The sequence below is a fragment of the Ascaphus truei genome, chromosome 3 (genome assembly GCF_040206685.1).
Source record: "Ascaphus truei isolate aAscTru1 chromosome 3, aAscTru1.hap1, whole genome shotgun sequence".
Classification (NCBI taxonomy): domain Eukaryota; kingdom Metazoa; phylum Chordata; class Amphibia; order Anura; family Ascaphidae; genus Ascaphus; species Ascaphus truei.
In genome coordinates, this window is record NC_134485.1 from 274,569,809 (window position 1) to 274,596,954 (window position 27,146).

General features: G+C 42.6%; 1 protein-coding gene across 1 annotated transcript in view; it reads left to right on the forward strand.

Moving 5' to 3' along the window:
- UGGT2 (UDP-glucose glycoprotein glucosyltransferase 2) overlaps positions 1-27,146 on the forward strand; it is a 248,351-nt gene that overhangs the window by 196,203 nt on the left and 25,002 nt on the right. Inside the window, exons 30-31 of the mRNA XM_075590844.1 lie at positions 10,098-10,182; positions 14,266-14,351. Of these exons, the coding sequence (XP_075446959.1) occupies positions 10,098-10,182; positions 14,266-14,351 (171 nt within the window). The remainder of the gene's footprint in view (positions 1-10,097; positions 10,183-14,265; positions 14,352-27,146) is intronic.

The window sequence follows — 27,146 nt, forward strand, 5'->3', positions numbered from 1 at the left end:
CTGCAGGAGGACAACCTCAAACTGGAGCAAGAGCTGGAGAAGCAGAGAGGCTGCTCCATCCCTAAAAGTCAGTACACCCAGGAGAAAGAGGCGTGGAAAACAGAAGCTGTGGCAATCCTAGCGACAAAAATGGCAGAGCTTCAAAATATGAAGGATGCGCTGATGCAAATCCAGAGTAAGCACCAGGAAGAGGTGAAGGCCCTGAGAGGAGACTTGCAGTATCAAATTGTAGAGCTGCAAATGCAAAAGATACAGCTCGCCAAAATGCAAGAGAGGGAGGAGGTGCCCGTTCGTCAGGTTGCCGACCTGACACCGAGCTATGAGACAGAGATGGCCGATGACCGCAAGCTGCTGAACCACACGGCCAATGAGCGGACCCGGCATCTGTGGGAGCTGGTTAAGGTCCGGGAGGAGCACCGACAGCTGCAGGCCAGGAAACAGGTTTAAGCCTTGCGCTGAATCAGCTGAGAGATGTGGATTCACGACTCAACGCTAAAGAAGCTGGACTAACAGCTGCACTGAGTAGAAAAAGAAATGCAGATGGGCAGTTTCAAGAGCTGAGGAAGGACCTGGAGTCTGAGCGTGCTGGCTGTAAGAAGGCAGAGAAATAAAAGCGTGACGTAGGCGAGGAGCTCGAAACTCTGAAGACTGAACAGGATGCTACATTAGACTCTACTGCTGCCCAGCAGGAGGTTTCTCAGATGAAGTTGGAGGACAAGGTTACAAACTTAAAACAGACACTTGGGTCACAGAAGCACTTCGATATATAAAATGCAAATACAATTGCTATCCAAATGCTGCCAGGATCATCCAAGGAATTTCTCACCGTTTTCCACACGTAAATAAACGCAACAGTATTGGCTCGCCACTGCGCAGATGGAAATAGATTCAACTCATGTAACAGAGAATAATCTGGAAAACAAATTGTGCAATATGTCGCCACAGAACCCAAATTTAATACTGTATGTAATTCATTTTTATTCTGTGGAGACCTATTACACTATTTTCTCCTCCCCCCCCCCCCTTAATTTAAAATATTTCCAACTGCGTTGCAGAGACACTAGTGTTGCAAACAGTTTTAACATGAGTTATAAAACCATGACAGCCCACACGTTAATTAGAGAGGTACAGTACTCAACAAAGCAAATCATTTTCATATTCATTATTTCTCAAGAGAAATAAGAGCTATTTATTTTCTCACAAACTGTCGAAAGGGGTGCTAATTGGATATTTATGACTTAAATCACATTAATCTTTGGTCACCACTAGGAACTAACACTATATGGTATTTAGCACATTCTTGAAGCATTATTGCCAATTTTGCTGCCTATAAAAAGTTCAAAGCTTTAGCATCTATACTGGTCCTAATAGTCTAGATTTGTTGTAAATTGTGATAATGTTTAATGGATCAACAGAAGAATTCTTCATAGATGTATTTGTATATACAATGTCAAATCTACGGCTATTTTCCTCAATTCAATACTCCTTCGTGCATCTGCTCCAAGCGTTTGGGTCTTTTTTTTTTTAACTACAGCCGCATACATGTTTGCTTTAGGCTTCTTTCCAACTATTACTGCCACTTTCTTATCGCTAGAGATGTGCAACATTTTATGGCAATTCCGGGGTTTTCTCAATCAGTCCGGACTCCTTTTTCTTTTTTTAAACTTCTATTTTTATAGAGATTTTTCAGATATAAATGTAGAAGGGAGGGGGTACAGAAGGATAAAAAGGGGGGTGGGGGAAACCACATATCATTTTCCTCACTCCCAAATCCTTCTTTCTGTTACAATCATATCCTTATCCTACATACCAAGGTTGCCATACTCTATCAAACTTTCTTGTGGTGTGACTCAGAAATGACATGAGTCTCTCCGTTAGCTGGACATCATTAACCCTTCTAATAATCTCTCTTCTGGAGGGCGGAAGTGTCTTCTTCCACGCTGCTGCTAAAGCACATCTTGCCGACGTCAGAACATTCATAATCAATTTGACTGTATACTGGTTTACATCATCCATGGGTCTAGACAGGATAATTAAAATTGGGTCTAGTGGCATCTTAATCCCCATCACATCTTCTATAAATTTCAGAACTGTCCTCCAATATGTCTGCATAACTGGACAGAACCACCATATACAGTATGCGCCAGATCCCCTATCTGCCCACAACCCCTCCAGTATCTATCAGTAGACTCCGGGAACATTCGCTTTAACCTCTTGGGGGTGTAATACCAACGTAGCAGAATTTTGTAAACATTCTGCTTCGTTACTGTACATATAGTGTTTTGCCTGCATTGTCCCAAATATCTTCCCAGTCCTCTCTTGTTATTTCAGTCTGGAAGTCCTGAACCCACGGATACATATACTTATGTTCTGGGGTATCCTTTTGAGGGGTTAACCCCTGGTAGAGAGATGAGATCAGACCCTTTTGATATTTTTTTGTTTTGCACAGATCTTTGAATCGTGTGTAACTGGGTAATTCCTCCCCATAAAAACCCTGCTGAACAAAATGTCGGACCTGCATATATTTGAACATCTCAGTTGGGGGTAGACCATATTCTCTAGTCAATTCTTCAAAAGCTTGTCTTTTTCTAATAGAACTCCCGTCTCTACGGTCCCTCTCTGTCCTAGGTTTCAAAACCCTGGAATCCCGGCAGGAACCCTGGGTTACCTAACAGGGGAGTAAGTCTGGAAGGGTTTGACATAACTTTATATTTCTTTTTTGCTAGCTGCCATATTTTTAGGGAGAATTCGATTTAATGTCGGGTCTGAGTGACTCCCAGTACCGACCCCAGGTCTCGACCATAGCAAAGAAGGCAGACCGCCCAGGCTTTTTGGCGAGCTCTCCAAATCTACCCAAGCATAAATCCCTCCCGGGGCGTGCCAATAAACCATCTGTCTCAAATAAGATACTATATAATATTTTAAAATATTTAGTACTGCTATACCGCCTCCTTACTGCGACTACAACATAATTGATCTGGCTACTCTTGGTTGTTTAGATAAATTGCATAATTCGATTTTGCATCTCTTTTATAGTTTTATGTGCAACAGGTATTGGTAATGTCTGGAAATAGTACAATAGTCTGGGGAGGATATTCATCTTAACCACAGTAATACACCCTACCCAGGAGGTACAATGGAATTCCAGGCTTGTTGATCCTTTCTTATCTTTGAAAAAAGCTTGGGGTAATTATATTTATATAGTGAGTTGTAGTCTCTCATGAGATAAATCCCCAAATATTTTAAATGGGACTTTTTCCACTTGTAGTCTTTGAGAACCTCGACCTCCCTTTCTGTTAACGTTAGATTTAACGCTTCCAAGTTTCCTACATTTACTTTATATCCTGACAGATCTCTGAATCCACAGAAGGTGGAGAAAGGGGGCACTCCTGTCTGTTTCCATTCTTAATTGTTATTAGGTTCCTCACCCCTCCTGGGATTTTCATAGTGGCTGTCGGTGTCTGGTAAAGGACGCGGACCCCCTGTAAAAAAAAAAAAAAAAAAATACCCAAATGCCTCTAACGTTTTATCTAGAAAATCCCATCTTATACTACCAATCGCTTTATCCGCATCTAGACTCAACAACACTGCCTTCACTTTGGATTTGTGGACCTGTCCTGGTGTTGTCTGATGCCTGGTCTAGGAAGTATTGGGTTCAGCCTATCAGACAGGATTTTACTATACTGTACATTTTCAGATCTGTATTAAGCAGTGAAATTGTCCTATAGCTGCCACAACATAAAGGGTCCTTACCCTCTTTAAGGATCACCACTATATTGGCTTTCGTCATCAGTGAGGGGGTTTGTTTTTCACTAAGAAAATCGTTAAATAAATCTAGTAAACATGGTCCTAGGATTCCTATAAAATGTTTCTAATACAAATTTGAGAAACCATCTCGGACAGGGGCCTTTGATGGCTTCAATCAGCCAAACGCCCTTGTTAACTCTATCTGAGTTATTATTGAGTTTAAAATTGTGTGATCTGCCTTTGTCAGTTTCGGAAGGCTGCATTCTCTAAGATAGTCCTCTATCTGAGACAAGTCCGGGATCTTAGTGTTTGGTGATGTTATCTAGAGTATAGAGGTCCGTATAGAATTTAGCAAATGCCTCTGCTATTTTAGGGGGATTGTATGGCACTTCTCCTCCTTTCATTCTAATGGCAGGGACCAAAGTTCTTGACCTACTGTAATCCCTCTGAGTTTATTTGCCAGCAGACAGTCAACCGTATCTCCTTTATCATAAGACATCTGTTTAGACCACTCCAGGGCCTTCTCTACCTCTTCTAATTGTAAGCTCTCGAGTTTTACCCTTGTCTGACTTAAAATTGTATAGCTTTTCCTTGACTGATCTTTCTTGTGAAATTGTTTCAACTGTACTATTTTTTCCGTTACAATTTTTTGTTTCTCTATTTTTATCCTCTTTTTATAAGTTGCTATTGAAATTAGCTGTCCTCTAATCGTGGCCTTATGTACCTCCCATAATACTGCTGTTGATTCTACAGATCCGTTATTAATCTGGAAGAAATTTTTAAGTGACTCTCCAATTTGAGTACTAATTTCTGGGTAGTTTAATAGTGAGTCGTTCATCCTCCAATGGAATGATTGCGTCCTAATAAATGGGGGATCGAAAAAAATCACCACAGGGCCGTGGTCTGACCACGTAATAGGCCCTATATCTGATTGGACCAATACGTCCAACATACTTGGTAATACAAATATATTATCAATTCTCGAATACGAATCGTGGGCGCAAGTAAAAACGAATAATCCCTCTGTCCTTTGTGTGCCACCCCACGCATCCCATAGCACTAATTGTTTGAGTAGCAGTCTAAATTTCTTTGCTATACTGGAGGTCATTGCGGTGTATGGGTGTTCTGAGTGAGTGGACTTGTCCATGTCTTGGTCTGGTACCATATTAAAATCACCTCCCAGGGTCAGTTGCTGATCTCTACTTTCCCCCATAGATTCCAATGTTTCCCTTAAAATCAATTTGAGCCTCGTTCGGAGCGTAAATATTTTCTAGCGTAATCTGCAGGCCTGAGAGGACCCAGTGGAACACCAGGGACCTGCCTCCTTTATCCCTCTTGATTTCCAGTGACTGGAACAGAGTACCTTGTTTGATCAAAATCGCAACCCCCCATTTTTTACTGGTAAAGTATTCGGGGGCTCCTGGGTGTCAAAATGTGTCTCTTGTAGAAAGACAATATCTGCTTTCAGATTCCTAAATTCTTTTAGGGTTAATCTGCGCTTACCATTGCTATTAAGGCCTTTAACATTCGTGGATAACTTCAATAGCACTTGACTAGTCATTCCCAATATCGTGTGTCTCTCATGTGAAAGTTGTGAGCAGAAAAGATTGATGGTTGTGGGGAACAGGTAGCAGTGGGGAAAAAAATAAGGAATTTTCCCCCTCCTGGAACTTGGATACTAACAAAAAAAAAAAAAAAAAAAACACCAAAAACAAAAGTTAAACCACAAAGAATGATGAGTGTAACTAGCCATTCATCCGTAATTTGCAGACCGTCCTACTTGGCCTGACGGGCATATGTCCCTATTAGGGTGACCTGACGTCGGACATACAGGGCTTCTTGCCACCCTACACACCCCGCCTTTCTCTATTCTTGCAAACAGCACGATCATCGTTTTTTTCTCACTGATCAGCAGACCAGCTTTCGAGATGTAGACGGTGAAGTCCAAGACTCTGATGGAACAGTCCCTGCAAAGGTTATAAAGAATAAAAAAGGGAAGAACAAGGGGGAGACAAAACAGGGGGAGCAAACATTGTTATAGGACCGGTGTAGATTTCTGCCAGTCATCGTATATAGACGGATTGTCGATTGTAGAAAACAGCTGTGGATTCCAGTTAAATCTTCCAAAGTTTTAGTGAACCACAAGAGTCCCTCAAAGACACAGACGGTCTTGAGTCTTTTATCTCTGGGCAACTGCACCCTCAGCCGATCGATCGTCATCTGTGTCATTGTCCCGAGGTCTTTGTCGTTGGCCCTCACGATCCCTGGGGGTCAGACCCAACGCCAATAGAAAAGATGCTGATTCTTCAGGGTACCGGATCGAGATCTGTCTGCCATCATGGTTGACTACAAGTTGGAATGGAAAAGCCCATTTAGCGAATACCCTTTTCCTGAAGTACTGCCATTACTGATCGCAGCTCTCTCCTCCTCTCAATTGTCATCCTGAAGCGGTCCTGGAAGAACTGGATGAAGCTGTTTTCAATTTCAATTGAGCCTCAGTTTCTGCAGCCTTTTATAATCCTTTCCTTGGTTGCATATTGGTGAACCTTAGGACCACATCTCTGCTTCTTTTGAGGTCATCCAATCTCGGTCCCAAGGCTTTGTGAGCTCTATCCATCTTGTAGCTGTGGGTCAATTGACATAAACAGTCTCTTAAGATATGACTGGAGGGCTTCCGTGGACACCGATTCAAGTTATGTCGGATTCGTAATTCTGCCTTCGTTCCCTGTTCTCCATTTTGTCCATTCCATCCATCATAGCTCTTATCTCATTATTGAGATGCAGGACCTCATCGTCCGTATTTACCTGATTTTGTAGGGGAATGTCTTATTTTCAAGCTCTGTAGTTCTTTTAGCTAGTGCAGAGACTTCTGTTTTAAATTTCCTTACGGCTCTATCTAGAGCTGACTGAAAACTTGCTTGCATTTCTTTTACCATATTCTGGAGGTCCTGTTAAGTAATCACTGTGTCTCCCTCTGTCATAGTCAGTTCTCTGTCAGTAGCAGCTCCCCCCACTGCGTTTTCACCTGCCTGATTCTTAATATGGCTTTTTTATTAGGGCTATCCCCCTCAAGATCCGTAACTTGCCCCTCTTCCTTGTTGTTGCCTGCATGTGTGTGCTCAGTGGCGCCATCTTTGTTTTTCTTTTTCTCTGCTGCCCGCAGCTGAAGCGGGGGAGATCTGGGGTCCCTGGCTAAGGCGTTTTCTTGGAGGACATCTCCGCTAGTTCCCCTGGCTGATCGGATGTCCCGCGGGACTAAGCGGAGCGGCGATCAGGGGATTTTAGCTATTTTTCTGGCGGGGTTCACGAAGCTTCTCTAGCCTGCGTGCACCCGCATTGATGTCACGCACAATCCCCCGCAGACTCCTTTTTCAACTACAGCCCTCCGTCTATAATACTAGCAAAGCCAAGGTTGGACCAATCGTCACCCTGCTCAAGGACCTTGCTTTGGTCTCCCCTGTGCTGGAACAGAATTGCCCAACTAAGGGACCTGCAGGGATTTGGGGATTCATAAAAGCCATGAGTTTATTTTTGATGGCCCAAACTATTGTGTGACTGTTCAGGGATGCCTGGTCAATCTTCATCAAGGAAGACACCTGGCAGCAGACTATGCTGCTGATTTCCGCAGATGGGATACTGACACTAACTGGAATGATGCCGCACACAGATCATTTTTGCCAGGGTCTCTCTCCACAAATTAAAGACAAACTGGCCCGGGTGGTGCCTAAAGAGGTATTCAAAGACTTTCACCGTTTATGCATTCAAATATATTGAAGGCTTACTGAAAGAAGATTGGAGAGACAGGGGTTTATGCCTAACAACCCCAGGGTTAAAAATATTAACACCCCAAGACCCTTCAGAGAAATCACGGGTTCTGTTTCTCAGGTCGAGCCAATTCAAGTGAAAACGCTACGAGGACCTATCCCCTTTGAAGAAGGGAATAAATGAAGTTGAGAAGATCTGTTTTTATTGTGGGTTTTCGGGGCACAATCGCCAATTGCTCGTATAAGTCCAGACGATCCCTTTCCCAGCGTCCTAGAAGAAATCTGTTGCTTGCCCTTAACCAGACTGTTTTCTCTACCGTTCAGGGTAAAAATTACACTACCCCATACATCCACACCTACATCCCCATTATTCCCGAGGGGGAAACTTGGTGTTTTTCAACCACAGTAATGGTCGACTCTGGGGCGGGAGGAAATGTTATGAACATTGAATTCGCCAAGAGGCATTTGGTACCTTCTCTACCCAAGAGTGCGTGGGAATACACAAGATTTCGTCCTCTCAGGAAGGTCAGCGGCCCAGTCAATTCGGAGTTCTTGGATGTTGGTGACAAAAAAAACGCAGATACTCTTCACCCGCATCGTTCCTACGACTGTCCCATTGAACTACGACCAGGTGCTGCCATTCCCTTTGGCAAAATCTATTCCCTCTCAGAACCAAAATTGAAGGTTCTAAATCACAACCTCCAGGAGAATCTAAGGGTTTCATCTGACCTCTACTTCCCCAGCATGTGCAGCTTTCTTCTTGTAGGAAAGAAGGCTTGCTCCCTACGCCCCTGTGTTGACTATCCAGAACTGAATAAGATCACTGTGATGAATGGGTATCTGTTACCTCTGATTCTTGAAATACTGGAAAGAATCCAGTCAGCTAAGATCTTCACCAAGTCCGATCTCAGAGGAGCGTACAATTTGGTCCACATCCGACCAGGTGTCAAGTGGAAGACAGCTTTCTGAACCCGATGTGGGCACTACGAATACCTGGTGATGCCTTTTTGGATTATGTAATGCCCCCACTACCTTCCAGCATCTAATTAGTGATGTTCTCCGAGAGTTAATGGACCAGTTCGTAGTGACACACCTGGAAGATATCTTTAGTCTTTTCAGATATCATGAACCATCATGAACCATGAGAACCATCAGAAACATGTCAGAATTATCCTGGAACATGTTTGAAAGCACAAATTGTACATCAAATTAGAGAAGTGGGATTTTGAAGAGACCAGCATGTGATGTTCGGCTCTGTCATTACTGTTTGACTAGGTGACGTCCAACTCTCCTGTGTTTCTGTAATATGTTTGGGTTCTGGTAGTACCAATGTTTGGGACTTGAGCACCAGCAGGGAACCTGTGCAGTGGTGAAGTATTTTCTTCTGTTGTGTGATGCATTTTTCTTACGAATGATTTTAATAATGTAATAATGTAGAAGTTATACCTTTTTAATGGCTACCTGATGTTTAAAAGGAGTGCAAACTTTCAGGACCACTCGGGTGCCTTTCTACAGCCATGTCACTTGAAGACAGGACCTACATTAAAACTAGAGATGGGAAAAATCAGGTGTGGGAAATCAGAACCTACCAGAACCTTACATTTTAAAACAAAATTCAAGGTTTTTCAGAACCAGAAAAACAGTCTAAGTGCCCACTTGGGTGCCTTTAGATGTTGTGCTTCTCATTTTGAGTTTTTTTTTCCAATACTTTGGTAAAAATCCACAAGCAAACAGAGTTTTTGCAAAACCAAAACATGAAAAATATGTACAACCAAAACATGTCAATAACAAAAACAGGAATTATTTTTAGAGCCAAAACCAAAATATGAATGTAAGTGCCCAGCCTCACCTCAAACTAAAAAAAGGTGTTTTAGGTTGAGTAACCTGAAACTCAATTTTTCAGCTTGATCATGTTTGATGCCCTTTGTTCAAATATGTTTTAGGTTGGATGCAATTGCTTTTGTTCCTTGAGTAAAGTGCTTATAAAACATCTTTACAATATGTCAGAGTAAATTGATCTTTAGGTTTTGAGTTGCAAAACGTTAATTGTTGAACACTGACCAATTCAGTGGGAACAAAGCATGTTAAAGAGTACAAACAAAGTGAACATTGCAAATGGACATTAAATATCTATTGCTGGAGAAAAAAAAATGCAGCATTAGCACATTGCCGAGATATTAAGTGATGGTAGCCATCGATAAAATAATATACTGCCTTTTACTCATTTTCTCTCAAAGCTTTTGCAAAGATTGCCTGACCTGGAACACATTAAAAGTTGCTCTCACATTGCTTCTGCAAAATAAGTTCCACGTTGTAATTCTATTTGAACTGCTGGAAGAATCGATATCATCTACAAGTGTCATAAAGAGTAAAGCTTTGTCCATGAAATGGGATACTTGAAAGTGCTGTTAATTTGGACAGTGGGAGATTTTGTATCATTTGAAATATGTGAGTGTGTATGATGTACATTGTAAAGTAACTGTACCTGGTTACTGCTGTTGAATATAAAGTTCACAAAAATTGAGACTTATGTTGCATTATTGTTTTTAGCCCAATATAATCTAACTTTTTTGTTTGTGCTTGTAGACACATGGGCACCGACTCCCCGTCTGATCAAGAAGATATTGTAATGGCGTTGAACAGTTTTAACAGTAAAATCATCAAAGTGCATGTAAGTAGCTTATATTTATTATTTGTACTATTACTAAATAAACAATGTACAATAAAACTTTTTTTAAACTTCATAAAAACCCGTTGGGATGAGGACAACTCATTTGCGTGGCATCATGTCAGACTGCCGTGATACTTTGACATTTATAACATCAGTTTTGTAACAAAAATGTAATTGACCTCACATTATACATAGCTCCTGTTATCTGTCTGCTCCGGGGATATTGATGTTCAACTTTAATCATGATTTATACTATTCTGAAATTATATTAGACCTGGTGTGTAGAGCGTAACCATAGTCGCTGGAGAAACTTACTGTGGCTACACTATGCAGTGATTTTTAACAATTCGAACCAAGTCATAATTTTGCAAATCAAAGCTGATCAGTCCTTTGCGTCCTGAGTGTGTTTGTACCCCTAGTGCTGAAGACATTTTTGCAGTTTTCGATGCAAGCAATATTCAAGCCACACCAACAATAACATTCTTACTGTAAACCTGGACAAAACATATATGCTTTTTTTTGTTTCAGCAGAACCTTATTTTAATCAATTGATTTGGCATAATGTTTCTGACATATTACAGAAACTCCAGCTCAAATGCTTTTTACAACAATTATGACATATTCAAGTGAAAATGAACTTGCATAAATCCTGCATTCAATGTCACACTTACTGAGTGTGTGTATGTGTGAATATATATACAGCTTAACCCGGTTATAGCGCAGTCCTCAGGGGCCACCAGCGACCACCGCGTTATAAACGGGGTCGCGGGAAAAAAATGGCCGCCAATTTTTTTTTATTTTTTTTTTTATTTATTTAAATTTATTTTTATTTTTTGTGGTGGTACTGTGTCTACCGGAGGGGGAAAGCTGAGAACTCTCCCAGCGTTCCCAGACCCAGTGGGGCAGCAGCAACAGCACACAGCACTTACCCGGCATCTGGCAGCTCTTCTCCCTGTCTCTGCTTCCTGTTCCTGCTTCTGCTTCCGTCTTGCAAGCTCCCTTAAAGAGACAGTGTGTGTGTGTGTGTGTGTGTGTGTGTGTGTGTGTGTGTGTGTGTGTGTGTGTGTGTGTGTGTGTGTGTGTGTGTGTGTGTGTGTGTGTGTGGATTTAACATCGTGGCGAGCTCTTATTGGCCCAAGCAGCACACGTTTGGTACTAGGTGGCGAGTAGATTTTTTGGTGATTTGTCAACCACTGTATATGTATATATATATATATATATATATATATGTGTATATATGTATATATATATATATATATATATATATATATGTATATATGTATGTATGTGTATATATATATATATGTGTGTGTGTGTGTGTGTGTGTGTGTGTGTGTGTGTGTGTATATATATATATATATATATATATATATATATATATATATATATATATATATATATATATATATATATATATATATATATATATATATATATATATATATATATATATATATATATATATGTAGAGGTATCAGTACCGTGTTAGCCGAGCTTCAATAATCAAAAAATAAATAGATGATACCGTTCTGTGGCTAACGAAATGCTTTTATTTGTGCGAGCTTTCAAGATACACTGATCTCTTCTTCCGGCGATGTTACAATGAATGATTGTAACATCGCCGGAAGAAGAGATCAGTGTATCTCGAAAGCTCGCACAAATAAAAGCATTTCGTTAGCCACAGAACGGTACCATCTATTTATTTTTTGATTATATATATATATATATATATATATATATATACATGTATGTATATGTTTATGTATATATATATATATATATATATATAATTATGCTCACCACCCTTAAAGCTACCAGAACATTTATGCTTATTATGTTTAAATACGTGCTTCAGCGGTATAAAAGCACTTTAAACAATGACAAACGCATCTAATGGTGTTTCAGTGGTGTACACCTACTGTACTGTATCTCAAAGGTTATAAGACTTTGTAGGCCTAGCCATAGGTATCTGTCCCCAGCAGCAGGCAAAAACACTATACCCCAGAACATTTTTAGGATTCTGTGGGGGCAAACTCCACCCATGATTAATACAGGGAACCCCATCCCATTCAAAGTCTCTAAACTAGAGGATCTTCAAAACTGTTCTATTGTTGGTGCCATTCCCCTATCACAGATTTCTGGGATTTCACAGAGGGAGTTCCTGGCCTAATACCTACAGTAAAGACTGGTGACATTCCTTTAACCTCTGAGTGCCCTTAAGATGTAGCTATGTCATGAGATATGGCACTCAGGGGACCCATGGCGTAGTAGCTACATCATAATAATGCTGCTAGTTTTTCTATGAAGATCGCATTCCGCAATCTGTCACTAAGTGGAACATAAGGATGAGGAATCGTCCTGTTCCGTCATACGTGATAGAGCGATCACGTGCGATCGTGAGTGCTGGAGGGGCAGCGTTACTCTGGTGGTGCGTCCCCTCCAGCACTCGTACAGTTACATGTGAAAAGGAGACATTACTTTAACCTTTTAATATTTTGGGACACAGTGCTAAGGAGTCCCCTCTCCTATGATGTAATTCTTAGGTAATGCAGCACCACAGTGTGACTTTTAGGTCGGCAACTTATGTCATGGTGCACTCAAGGGGTTAAAGAAACAATCCCTCATCTCCATTTCTGGCATTTGATTTTTTTTTATCTAATCCAAGTAAAACTGCACTATTCCTAGCTCTGGGGACCCTCAGATTTCCGAGATGCTTACATTTTATGTGCATGTAAAAGAAAAGAAAAAATGGCTACTGGGGTCATCCAATAGGAAGCTGCAAGGTCATACTTTGATGACATTGTGGCCTCCTACAGTATTGGCTCATGGGAGAGAGGCAAATCAGAAAATATTAATTTACTAATAGGGACCAGAAACACCAGCTTTTAAAGTGCATGTCTTGTGAACCAGTGGGTTCTCTGAGCTAATAACTATGTAATTGTGCTTCACCTACGGGGGACTGATCACCTAGTTCCGATACTGAAGGAGGATAATGCTGGGATATATAGTGTCGGATGGAACAATAAAAATACTTTATAAATTTGGCCTCTGATTTTAACTTGACCACTATTTGTGATACAGTAGATTGGCTGTAACAATTTTTTGTACCATACACGACCCATGCCTTCAAAGGCAATAGTTTGTGCCACCACTGTATCCAGAATTAGCAAGACCGCCCAGGGAGATAATATAGACCGTATAACAAGTGCATTAAACATAAAGTTAAACAATGAGAATTAGATCCTCCCTGTCCAATAAGAGATTACAATCTAAATGGGAGATTTGCAGACTAAATTGGGAGCAAGTGCAGTTAACCCTTTAGCGGTTCAAAGCATTGCTCATCTGACGCTGAAGGTTTTAAATGTATAGGTAATTATGTTTGTGTGTAAAAATGCAATATGATTGATGGACAAGGGCACACGGATTTGAATGAAAAGGCCAGCAGGCAAAAACGTTGTAGTCTATGGCAGCGGTGCGCAAACTGGGGGGGACGTGAGATTTTAGTGGGGGGGCGTGGGCGGTTGCAGAGGCCCTGAGCTCTTCCCCAAGGCATTTAATTTAATGCCGGGGGATTGCTTGAGGCCTCTGCAACACTCCACTTACCTTGATTCAGCCAGCTGTGTGAGGCATCGCCATGGCAAAGCAGCGTCAAGGCGTGACGTCACATGACCCCGGCACGCCGGAAAGCAAAGTGGGGGGGTGCGAGCACCGGGGGAGGGGGGGTTATCAGGCAGGGGGGGCGCAGCGTGAATAGTTTCTCACCTCTGGTCTCTGGCACAACAAATGATCTTTTTTGATTCAAATCAGTGTGCCCTTGTCCATCAATCATATTGGATACATTGGACAAAATGCAGGTCTTCTCTGGGACTAAGGAGCACCGGTAAAAGTATCACTGCTTATTGTTTTTTGTTTTTTTTTTGGTGTGCAGCAAATACCCCCCCCTTTTTTTTTTTTTGTGTGTGTGTGTAAAAATGCAGCATGTGTGTTATAAGTCAACATAGCAATGCTGACATGCAGTTATTGGCCCCACCCTACGCTGCATTTTCCAAACAACACCTGTTTTCTTTTCGCTCTGACAACCAGGTACAGAAGAAACCAGATCAAATGCATTCAGACCTTCTTAGCAATGAGCCTGAAGATAAAACTGGTTTGTGGAATTCAATTATGAGGTAGCTATATTTCCAATTTCCTAGCAAATTAAACTTATAAAACAAAACCATGGTATTGTAATGACTAGAATGTGATTTTAATAAAAAGTTGTTATGCCATATTTCAACTATCCTACCAAATGTGAACATGTATACTGTAAACTACTGTAGTAAAGATGCATACAAAAGAGCATCTGATTGTGATTGTTTTCATTTGTTAAATACAATTTTGTAGAATACTGCTTGTGGTTTATATCAGGGCCAATAATCTAAAGGAGCAGAGGTATGATGATTTTCTTTTTGACAAAATTCAGCCTTGAAGAGTCAACAGGCTAGGTTTTTGAAATATCTCTAGTTGCTGCATATTTAACTGTAGCCCCTTCCCCCCTTGTCTGGGGAGGAGCTACCAGTACTGCTATTACCTGTTGGCTACCAGGAGGCCTGAGCCTCCGCCACTGGGAGCCTGCGGTGATATTTCGTTTATTTCGGTGCAGTACCTCGACCGGCGAGGGATCCCAACATGTGGGATAAGCCCTCACAGGAACAATACCAGTAATACACACACTTGGGTATATAATAACAACCTTTACTGAACACTCAAGAAACAGTACCCTGTACCACACAGTATAATATGCCCAACCTAGTACCACCAGTGAGTGTCCCCAAAGTACATAGTGTGCTTGGCACCAATACACTGATGTCCTGTTCCCCCAATGTCAGGGTCCACCCAAAAGTGTAGGAGATAGCGCTATCCCGTGGAATGTTGGTGCACTTGTTGAGGTACCTGCCCGGGACTCCAGCACCCAAGTACTGCATATTTACAAAGGGGATCAATCTGATCCAACATTGTTGTCGTCGGCGATGGTGTCGCCTCCACGTGGGGTGAAGTCAAGCTGGATGGTTTCACCATAAAGAGTCTCTTATAATGAAGGTGGTCTGGTCCCAGACCACAGGCCGCAATCACTGCGTGGTGTCTCACTGGTGCTATACACTGACTATAAGAAGCTACTGGGGAAAGGTCCCTAGTTATGGGCTTTCCCTGTAGCAGCCACAACCTATTGTGAGTCGGGGCCTAAAGGGGGGAGATCTGGCCTATTCCAGGAGAGCACTGCTCCTTGGACACTACCTGGTCCGTTGCCCCTCTTCCGACTGGCATGGTTCCAGGTGCGCCTAAAGTATCAATCCCCTACTGCCGAGATTCTCCTAGCCATATTGGCTGCCTGGCAACATGTGACTCTCCCAGAGGCTCATGGGAGCTGTAGTTCCCCTGCGGAGCTGTGGGTGTAATGGCCGCCGCTTGCAATGCCTCCTACGCATGCACGAGGTGTAGCAAGATGGCCGCCACAACTTGTGAGCCTTGTGCACATGCGCGATTGCTTCTGCGCATGCGCCCACAACAAAAATGGCCGCCGCCCGCAGTGCGAACCGCTCTGGCATCTCCCTGCACAGCCGCAGCCTCCCACCGACACCCACAGTCTTCCCCCGATCCCCCACACCGCCGTAGGAGGTAAAACGGGTCAGGGCTACATAACCAATTAACCTACAGTAACTGTTATTATCAATGTGGTTATGTATTTATTGCCCTAAAAATCTGTCCTTTTGGTGACCGTTGAGAACTTACATGGGACCTCCCTGCAGTACATTAATTACAGCAATTTGGATGGACATTGCCCCAAAACACTTTAGACAATATTCACTACATGGCACCGGCTCTTCTTCACATGTAATCTCCTTTCAAATGGGTGGTGTTTGTGTGTGGAAAAGCAATTGCGCTGTTTAGAGTGTGTAGCCATTAAACTTCACATGCTTTTGGTTTCCAAAAGATAAATAGCCTTTTTAAGGTCTAGTGTTCATCCATTGTCTACTAGTTCACACAGCTATAGATGTAACCAGACTTCATGTTTGCACAGCTGGGTGAACCCGCGGAATCCTGACCGTGACTTCTCCCAGCAACGGAAATCCCTCTGCTGGCAGACGCACGTTTTACTGACCCCGGAACTGCTGTGTGTTACTTTTAATTTCACTGCTCTGTGGACAGTAAATCTGACTACATCTGTTCTAAAATACCTCTCATCTATCCGTTTGCGCCTGTAGAAGTTGAAGGGGAGGGATGCATAGTAACTATTAGACGTAAAGATGGAATATACATTGAATTGATAAAACATTGAAATTGACATTTTACAGAACTTGCTGAGTTTTCGCTGGTCAAGTTGCTTCTAAATTTGTAGTGAAATAACATGGCCTAAAATAGCACTGCCAAAATAAATGCATAAACACCATAATATGATTTTGGATGTGGATTTTGTTAGCAACTTGAAAAAACCGGTGTACCTGGATGATTGGAATACTTGCGACCCGTGCGCAACAACCGTGGTCCCGTAGTGAAGCGGTAACCTCCGACAGTCCATGATGAATGAAGACCTGGCACTCATTTGTTCTTGTGAAAGATTGTTCAAAAATGTATTAGATGGTGATCGACGTTTGTCAAGATGACAGGGCCACAAGTGGTCCGAAACATCAATCACCATCCAACACATTTTGTACCTTTGTTCACAAGACCACACGAGTGCCACATCTTCATTCATCTTGGTTACATACTGTACACGTACCTCCAATACATAGTGTGTTGGCCTTTTTCAGCGGATTGATGCCGAGTATCTATGAAACAATAGTTCCATACAACTTTTTTTCTTTGACAAATCGTTACTGTTGGTGTGTTTTTGGAGTGGTTTTCAGTTGGCTTTTAAAAATATCACTTGTGATCACATTCACATGTCTCAGACAGGCCTGCAACCCTGCTTTTCCCCATTATCTTTTAGCATGCAGTGCTTCCACTGCAGCAAGAAATGACATGCAAATTAGCACACTGTGTCACTTCGACACGGCTGAAATAGCTGTCTGTGAGTGGGGTTACTGGCTATGCACTTCTTTAACCCAGGCTGTGCTGAAAGGCTGTGTAATTTGGCAGGCATAAGCTCATAAGGGTCCATGTTAAAATGCACATGAAGTAAAAGGTGACACTATGCTTATTTGTATGTCATTACCCAGAATCCCTAGCTTCAATGGAAACACTGTATGCCAAGAGATAATGGGAAAAGCAGGGTTGCAGACCTGTCTGAGACATATGAATGTGCTCACAAGGTATTTTTATTTACAGTACACTGTACAGTCAAGGACTTTTGTCACTTTTTTACCCACTATAACTTATATATTGTGTAGTTAGTTTTTCAAATTTAGTCTTAAAAGCCCATTATACACATTTTGCCAATTAAAAATACTAGACAACGTATTACTTTGCTGTGTACTTTCTTTTGTTGCATCGTCAATATATATTATGAACGGTAACTGCACATTTCATTTTAAATCAGAACAATGTTTTGTTTATGCTTTGAGCTTTAATAAAACAGTGGAGTACATATGAAAAGGTTATCCAAATACCCAGCAGAGGTGCCAATGACAAACTATTAGTGACACTGTACATATACTGTAGGTCATCGATCTACTTTTAATCAGAAGAGGTATATAGGGTTGTGCATAGAGGGCTACACATGACTAATGAAAGGAATGCATAGAACCCTCTCTGTCTGCATTCTCATCCCTAGCGAAAAAGGTACCAAACAAAAATGGTAAAACTTAATCTCTTAATAAATCTTTAACAGACTAGAGAAGACGACTGGTTAAATCTAAAACACATAATGGCGCAATACAATTAAGGGCTGGGAACGGCTACGCCCGGCGGCGCGGGCGGCCGCACGAGCCTTCCCCACCAGCAGGGGAATCCTCCCGAGCCGGTCCCAGTCCCCCCTGGCTGCACAGCTCACTATACGCTGTGACGCGTCAGCCGCCAGGGGATTCAAGAGAATTGTAATCCCAAGCGGCGACGCGTCACGTGGTGTGGCTGTGAGCCAATGAGGAGGGGAGGGGGGAGGAGAGTGTGGGGGGAAAGCAGCGATTTTAAATAAACTGCAGCACCAAGGATGTCCCCCCTGCTCCCTCCCACAGACTCTCTCCTCTTGGGGGGGGTCCCGCTTCCGATTCCCCCCCTGCTCCGATTCACCCCCCACCCCCGTGTGTATTTGTGAGTGCGTGAGTGGTAGTCTGTGTGTGTGCCTGTCTGTGCGAGTGCGCGTATGTGTCTGTGTGTGTGCCTGTCTGTGTGTGTGCCTGTCTGTGTGTGTGCCTGTCTGTGTGTGTGCCTGTCTGTGTGAGTGCGTGTCTGTGTGTGAGGAGTTGAGGGGCTCAGCGACAGCGGTTGAGGGGCTGAACGGCTGACAGGCGGTCCTGCCCCCTCACGTCATGGCCGTGCCCCCCACGTCATGGCCGCGCCCCCCCACCCGTTTTGGCCACGCTAACCTACCCATTTCATTTTCAGGTGTATCTTAGGAAGGTACATGGAAGTAAAATGATTTGCTCAGAGCAAACATGATCTAAAAGAATTGGATAACTCTACCATTTTTTTTAATGCATTTTTTCTGCTTTTCAAGTTATTTCAGAGATAACCATGCTTAAGCAAAGCATTTGTTTGTTTGGAAAGTAAGCGTGATTTATTGTTCTTTGGGGCCTCTAAATGGGGGAGTGTTTGTAAGTAAAGTATTTCCTCTACCTTTATCTTACCCTCTACTTCTCGGAGAGCCAATGAACGCACTGTAAAATCTGATAAATACGAGGTGTTTGATTTCCTTTGTCTAATCCCATCTGTTTCTTTCCAAACTAGCTATAAACAATTATTTTAGAATACTTATTGGGATTTTTATTATTTTTAAAATGCATCAGTCACCCACAATTAACTCATTGTGCATTAAGTAGACTTTGGGCCTATAGAGAATCCATGCCCCCATCAGCATTCCTGGGTCACTCGTAGTGGCGTAGCAAGACATGTGCGGGCCCCTGGGCCCAAATTTTGTATTGTTTGGCCGCGCATGCGCAACTGGCACTTGCCTACTGCGCATGCGCGATCGGCTGTTTCCTAGCATGCATGCATGCTGGGCTGTCTCTTACCACACATGCACGATCGACACTTGCCGGCTACTCATGCGCATGCACGATCGGCAAGCTCCGGTCACGCATGAGTGACCGGCAAAAGCCGACCACGCATGCGCAGTAGCCAAGTGCCGGTAATGCCTGCACAGCAGCAAAAAATATGCATTGAGAAAAATATGCTAGAGGGCGGGCCCCCCAAGAGTGCGGTCCCCCGGGCTATAGCTACATCCCTGGTCACTGGGCAGAAGTCTACATCTGTTGAGCAGGAAGGGGTGTGCCCAAAGGTGTTTGAACATTGAGCTTGGTGGGTCCAGCAGAGAAAAGGCTCTCTGCTCTCTGGATCCTGGAACTGGCATCCGACTTCCAGTCAGGCCCAACTTTTGGGTTTGTCTGGCATGGGGTGGTCCAGAACAGTTGTCCCAGAGCTCCCTCTGATGGACACTGTTTGACAGGTCTGGTTTCATCGCTCCTACTGCCCTTATCTTGAAGGTGCAGACATTTTGGTCTTCGGAGTCTCAATTTTCTACTGGTATCCTTTATTTGGTGCAGTATATAGGGGTTTTGGTCATTCTTAGTGTTGACTGGTCTTTGTGTATTTTCCTTGACTGCTTCTCACAGCTGCCAAATTGTGTAGCTGATCCTATTTTTTCTATTTGTAATTTTCATTGATACTTTGGTATTATCAACTTTTCTATGCTATCACTGTACCATGTATGTAGCTGTTCCTAAAGTTACACACATTTAAGATCTATATTAATAACTTTGTTAGCCAGCTACTCCTTAGAGAATATCTTTACGTAACGGTCAGTCCCCGTTCTAATTGTCTTGGGGCCATACTAATCTCAAGAGGGTAACTACTGTAAACATATTGACTGATGGAGTACTAAACTAATGAAGTCTTATTTTTGATGTGTTGTGTTCCATTCTACAGTATAATGTTTTGTTGAACTCTACATTAAATCTTGTAGAATCCAATACACACAGTATATAGTTTCTATTTGTAAGCAGTAGATAAGTGTCAGTACTATATGCATGTGTCCTACAGGTCTATACAATACTTATATTTGCAGAATATGTATTTCACAATTGCTTAAGTCTTGTCCCTATGTATCTGCACTATATGTAAAGAATATTTTAGTGTATTCTTGCATCCAGAGATTCATGATGTTAGTATTATGGATTATCTTTATAACAACTTGAAACACTGGGAGCACGTTTTCTCTAATGTATCATTAATACATATAATGCAGCTGATCCAATTATTCATTATATAAGTTAATGTACATACAGTAACTTGTTTCACATTATTGTTTAGCTTTAGCAGAGGTAGTAACCGATACTATTTAATAACTACACATTAAAATTCTAAGCTGTCATAGCCATATGGCGTTGGTGTGAGCTTCTAGATCCATTTAGCCCAAATCTTAATACATCATAAGCATCTTTAGCATAATGATTGAGCCGAGCCACCAGTGCTAAAGTAGGGATGTCCTGAAAACCTGACCTGTTGGTGGCACTTGAGGACTAGAGGTGGCCACCCCTACTCTAAGGCTTCCATAACCAGGAACTCTTTCATGTGAAAATTAGTGCCCTCCACACTCTTAATGGATTCAAAAGGCTCTCCTAGCTCTGCTTATATTATGTTCTTGGTATTAGTAACTGAGGGGCAAAACAGGAATCTAGTAACAAAAAGAAATAGGTCTCTGTATGCTGCACTCTCATATACATTGAAATTGTAATATGATACTAGTTGTTAATGAACTTTAATTTATTTTAATATATATCAATGACAGAATATTAAATTAAAACAGTCACTGTATATATTTATATTATTCACTATTATTAACACAAATTAAGTGTTGTTACACCAAGGGCAGTTATTAAAGCGTGGTGTCTTTTTTTCAGTGCATCAACGTGGATGGTGTGTGCATATAGCAGTCCAATATGTATAACGTTGGGCTGTTATCCTAAAATTGCTTGGTGCTCAGTTTGTAAAAGGGTAGATAGTAGCATATTATGCTCTGATGTATAACCCCTTCAGGGGTAATTAGTGTCAAAGTTTCTATATACGAAGTAGTATTTTTAGGCTGTATTATACTGGTACAGTATTAGGAGCATTTCAACAATCCAGTGTGGATAAAGAGTTGTGTTGTTATCATAAAGTAACTGTGTATCCAATTTATTTAAGATGGTATGTGTCCACGCTGTCTTCAAACACAGTTTTGTGGAACTTTTTTGGATTTAAGTCCTTCCTCACATTCATTATGGCGACTTTATCTGGACTCTCCTCTATCTGCCGTTACCAAACCCTTCCTATTCCTCCCTCTCTTTCTTTTCCCTCCTTTGAGGCTCACACTGTCCAGATCTTCTCTCCTCTCCCTGTCCACATGGCGGTCATCTATCGCCCACCTACCTCTACTCATCCCCCTTCTGTCTTTCTCTCTCAATTTGAATCCTGGCTCTTTCTCTCCTCTGACGTTCCTGTTATTCTACTTGGAGACTTCAACTGCTATATTGATAACGCCTCTCTCCTTTGGGCTTCCCGCTTTCTCTTTCTAACCTCTTCTTTTGGACTTCAACAGTGGAGTGCAGCCATCACCTACAAGGATGGCCACTACCTACTGCTGCGGCCGAGTTTATTCGAGCATTTGCCCGTTCTCGGCCGCAGCAGTAACCTGGCGCGCGCCGGAGGGTGCCGGGCACGCGCCGAAGCAGCGGAAGAGCGCCCTCCGATCGGGGCGCTCTCCCTCCCGCTGCCGGGTCCGCCGGGTCCCCCGGAACCCCCTGCCGCCGTCCCCCACATCGCGGGACACCAGGGCTCCCTCGGGGAGCCCTGGACGCGCGTGCAGGGGGCGCTGGCACCCGATGACGCGTGACCGCGCATCGGTGACGCGCGGCACGCCGAGGGAGTGGGGCTAGCAAGCCGGGGCATCCCCCGGCTTGCGGAACTAGCCCTGCTCGAATAAATCGTGTCGGTAATGTACACCTGGTTTTCACTAAAAGCTTTTCTCTCTGATTTCTCCATTTCCTTCCTTCCTCTCTCTGACCATCTCATCTAATTTTCTCTCTCTTTCATGTCTCCTCTTCTCCACCTCCATCTACCCCTCACTTCTGCAGAGACCTGCGCTCTATTAACCTACAAGCTTTTTGTTCCACTTTACGCTCCTCCCTCGCCTCTCTCAACTCTACTCCAGACTCTGAAAATCTGGTCACGGACTACAACTCGGCCCTATCCTCCTCTCTTGCTCTACATGCCCGCTTTCCCTCTGTCTTTCTCACTCTTGTAACCCCAGAACCTCGCTAAATTTCCACACGCGCATGCTACGTTCCTTCACTCATTCCTCAACGCCTCTGGAGGAAATCTCTCACTCTCGCAGACTTTTTTCACTACAAATTTATGCTATCCTGTTTCAACTCTGCCCTCTCCCAGCCTAAACAAATCTACTTTTCCTGTTCACCATGGCAGTGGGCACTGTAGGGTTAACTCTATCCCCAGCTGAGTAGGACAAGAAATTGAATTCTTGCAGGTAGGCCATAAATTGCACCTCCCACATTCGACAGATAGTCTTTTTCCTGTCCTACAGCTAGAAGTTGAGTTTGTTAATTTTTTTTAAAGGACTCAGACTCTCTCCCCCTGAAGCTACATCAACGCACCGTGGGTGGTAGCAAGACGGCGGTCCGTGCTACCGGGCAGAACCGCAAATGCGTCATTGAACGTGGTGGGCAGATAGCAAGGCTGTAGAGCAGATCGGAGGTTCAGATAATATTTACCGCAGAGGCGTCTTAGAATGCAACGGAGTGGGGGAGACAGAACGGCAAGGCGTCCCATGTGAGTGCATAGCACGCGCTACAATCCCACAGGCGGGCACGTGTGCGAGAGAGAGCCAAGCGCTCCAATTGGGCGGATTGACGCTGACAACAGAGCGACGGCACACAGAGCTGTGTGAAAGTGTCCTGGAAGAAGCCGCAGCATTAAACACTTGGCAGATAGGAGAAATCAGCTGCAAGTAGCTGAAAGAAGTTTGGAAGCCAGCATGAAAGCTGGGGGAAGTAAAGGGTCGCTTACAAAAACTAGGTGAGTCCTTCGTTTAGTAGAGAAAGGAAGAAAATGAAGTTGATAATATGGAACTGAAAGAAATATTTCTTCACCTTAGTGCTATGGTTATGCAACCAGAAGAAGGAACGTATAAGGGGGCGGTAGAGTCCCTGCATCAAAAGAAGAAAGCTGCTAAAAAAAAACAACTAAATGGTGTGCAGCAAGTGAAAAACCAGCGTTAGAAGCCAAGAAGCTTTGTGCAGACTGCCTTAAAGCAGCAGTAGGAGAGTAAAATGAGCAAATAAATACTTTCCTATCATGGATGAAAGATACAGTAAAGCAGAGTGTGGAGTCTGCGGTGCAACAAGTAGTGGAACCAGCGCAAAAGAGAGCAAACCAGACCAGCCTGGATATAGTGAGAGACGAATCAGAGATGTTATATCACCAAGCGTCGGAAGGGGAGTGCGATTCGTCAGAGCAAGAAATGCAGGCTGAAGAATAAGAATTTAATTTAGAAATGGTGGATCCTCTTATAAAGGCAATGAGCGAAACATTGGAATTAGAGGATACAGAAGAAGACACTTAGAAATCAGATAAATTATTTGGAACAAAGCAGAAGAAAACCAGGGGTTTTCCAATTCATCAAGTAATCAAAGAGATGATACAAATGGAATTGTCACAGCCAGATAGAAAATTAAATATTCCCAGAAAATGTAACAGAATGTATCCTTTTGTACAAGAGGAGGTAATATGCTGGGAACTCAATCCTAAAATTGATGCAGCAATTTCCAGGGTTTCAACAAAAACAACCATACAAGTCGAAGATGCAGCAAAACTCAAAGATGGAATGGTTTGAAAAATGGATGGTGTTTTGAAGAAAGCATATGTGACGGCAGGTACACCATGCAAACCGGCGATATCAACGACATCGGTAACAAGAGCAATGCAGATATGAATTGCTAATGCAGAAGAAACATTGGAAAAGGGAGTCAAGAGAACTTCTATTCTAAAAGCATTGTCAGAAATCAAATGGGCAGCCGACTACGTAGCTAAAGTGTCACTGGATGCGGTGAGACTGGCAGAAGAGCACTGTGGCTCAGACACTCGATGGCAGACGCAGCATCCAAAAACAGCCTTTGTAATTTACCTTTTGAAGGAGAATTTCTATTTGGGAATAAATTAGATGCAATTATAACCAAAGCATCAGGAGTTAAAATCTCAAGAAAGTAGAAACAGAAGATATGTCCTTACATACCATCAGATGGAAAGAACACAGTATAGGGAAGCAAGAAGATATTGTCCTGGAAAGCCTTTCTCAAAACAGACGTCATGGAGAGGCGGACAAAATAAGCTTTTCCGTGGCTCCAGAGGGAGAGCGTCATTTCCCAGAGAGAAATTCTCATGAAGGTAAGAAGTCCAGCAGCTTCTAGTTGGGGGAAAACTGAGCCAATTCGAAGCAGCATGGACTCAATCAATAAATGACAGGTGGGTACTACAGATCCTTTCTTTCGGGTACCAACTGGAGTTAAAGAACATTCCAAGAAGGGATATATTCTTAAAAACAAAATATACACAGACAAAACAGAAAATAAAACAAATTAGTTTTATCCTGGAAGAGTTATTACAGGCCAACGTAAGGAGAACAGGGATCTATTCCAAAATCTTTTTAGTGGAAAAAGCATCAGGAAGTTTCGGAGCAGTATTGGATCTAAGAACTGTAAATACCCACTTACAGGTAAGAAAATTCAAAATGGTTTCACTAAACATCATCATCCAAGAAGTAAAACCAAATGATTGGATGATATCAATAGATCTGAAAGATGTCCAATTGCTATAGGAATGTGTAAATAGACATCAAACATTCCTCAGATTTGCAATAAATCAGGAACAATACCAATATTTGGCGCTGCCGTTTGGACTAGCAACATCGTCCAGATCGTTTACAAAGGTATTGGCTCCATTGATAGCAGAATTAAGAAAAATGGGCATAGAAATGTACCTATATCTGGACGATATTTTGATAAAATCACAAAAACAAGAAAAACTGCTACAAGACAGAAACATGGGGGTGTCTTTTTTAGAACATCATGGCTGGATCGTAAACGGCGACAAAAGCCAACTAGTACTAGAACAGTCTTTAAAATTCTTGGGAGTAAAATTTCACACGGCAGGAGAGGTGCAATTACCATACTCAAAGGTCCAAGACATCGGACTCCAAACAAGAACGCTCAGAACAGGGAACATCTCTTCAGCAGCAGATTGTATGAGACTCCTGGGGAAATTTACCTCAACGCTAAATGTAGTAAAATGGGCAGGTCTACACGAGACCATTACAACAACATTTCTTGCAGCAGTGGAACGAAGATCCCAAGGATGTTAAACGAGAAATGTACATCTACCCACAGACAAAAAAGGAACTAGATGGTGGGAAAATGCCCAAAACCTATTAAAAGGACATACGTTACACCAGGTACACTAGGTAACGATCACCACAGATGCAAACAGCGCAGTTTGGGGAGCCAAAAATGGGAGACCTACTGGTACAGGGTACTTGGACAACAAAAGAGCAGCAGTTACCATCAAACCTGCTGGAACTCAAGGCAGTGCAGAAAGCACTGGAAGCATTCCAAAGCCAGGTAAAGGATGGAAATATACAAATAAAATCAGACAACAGGGCCGCGGTAAAATATATAGCCAAGCAAGGAGGAACCAGGAGCAAAAGACTGATGAAACGAACATCACAAATTATATCATGGGTGGAAGGCTACGTTACAGTGATGACAGCCATACATATACCAGGGCCAGAAAATATAACAGCAGATTTTCTCAGTCGCAACCTAATTCACCCGGGAGACATTAGACAACATTAGACAACCAAGTATTCCACAAATTGGTAAAACGTTGGGGGCAACCAGAAATAGACCTGATGGCTACTCACCAAAACAGAAAGGTGGAAAATTATTGCGCACAGCACTTTCATCCCAGTGCAAGGCACACAGATGTCCTCAGTCTCAAGTGACAGCTCAAACAGGCATATCTTTTTCCTCCAATTCCTCTCATTTCAAAGATATTAAGGAAGATCAGGAGCGATCAAGCGGAGATGATACTGGTGGTACCATATTGGCCAAGGAGACCATGGCTTGCCCATCTCATAAATATGGCAATAGACACACCGTGGCATCTACCAAATGTCCGGGACTGATACAACAAGGACAAGTAGATCATCCAGAGCCCAAACAATTGGCCTTGGCGGCTGGGAGATTGAGTGAAAGGTCTAAAGAAAAAAAGGGATGTTCAGATAGAACAATAAAAACCCTGTTGGAAGCAAGAAAGAAATCTGCTTCAGAGACTGGTGTGTTAAGCAAAAACAAAAGTTTTTCTCACCAAATACTGTGACAATAGTAGGTTTTTATAGAGGACTCTGCCTCAGTTCATTGAAGGTGCAAGTTTCTGCATTATCAGCACTGTTAGAGAAGAATCTAGGAACTGAAAAACGTATTATTCATTTTTTACAAGCGGTCAAGAGGTTAAGACTGCAAATCAAGAATAGAGTTCCAGCATGGGGCCTATCACTAGTACTGGATGTCCTCACAATGCAGCCTTTGAACCTATAGATCTAATACCGTTGAAGTTGTCATCATGGAAGGTTGCATTCCTTATAACTATTACATCAGCAAGGAGAGTGGGAGAATTACAAGTCTTGCCTTGTAAAGAACCGTTACTGGTCATCCACCAAGATAAAGCAGTGATGCGACCAGTGTACCATTTCTTACCGAAAGTGGTTTCTCAATTTCATATCA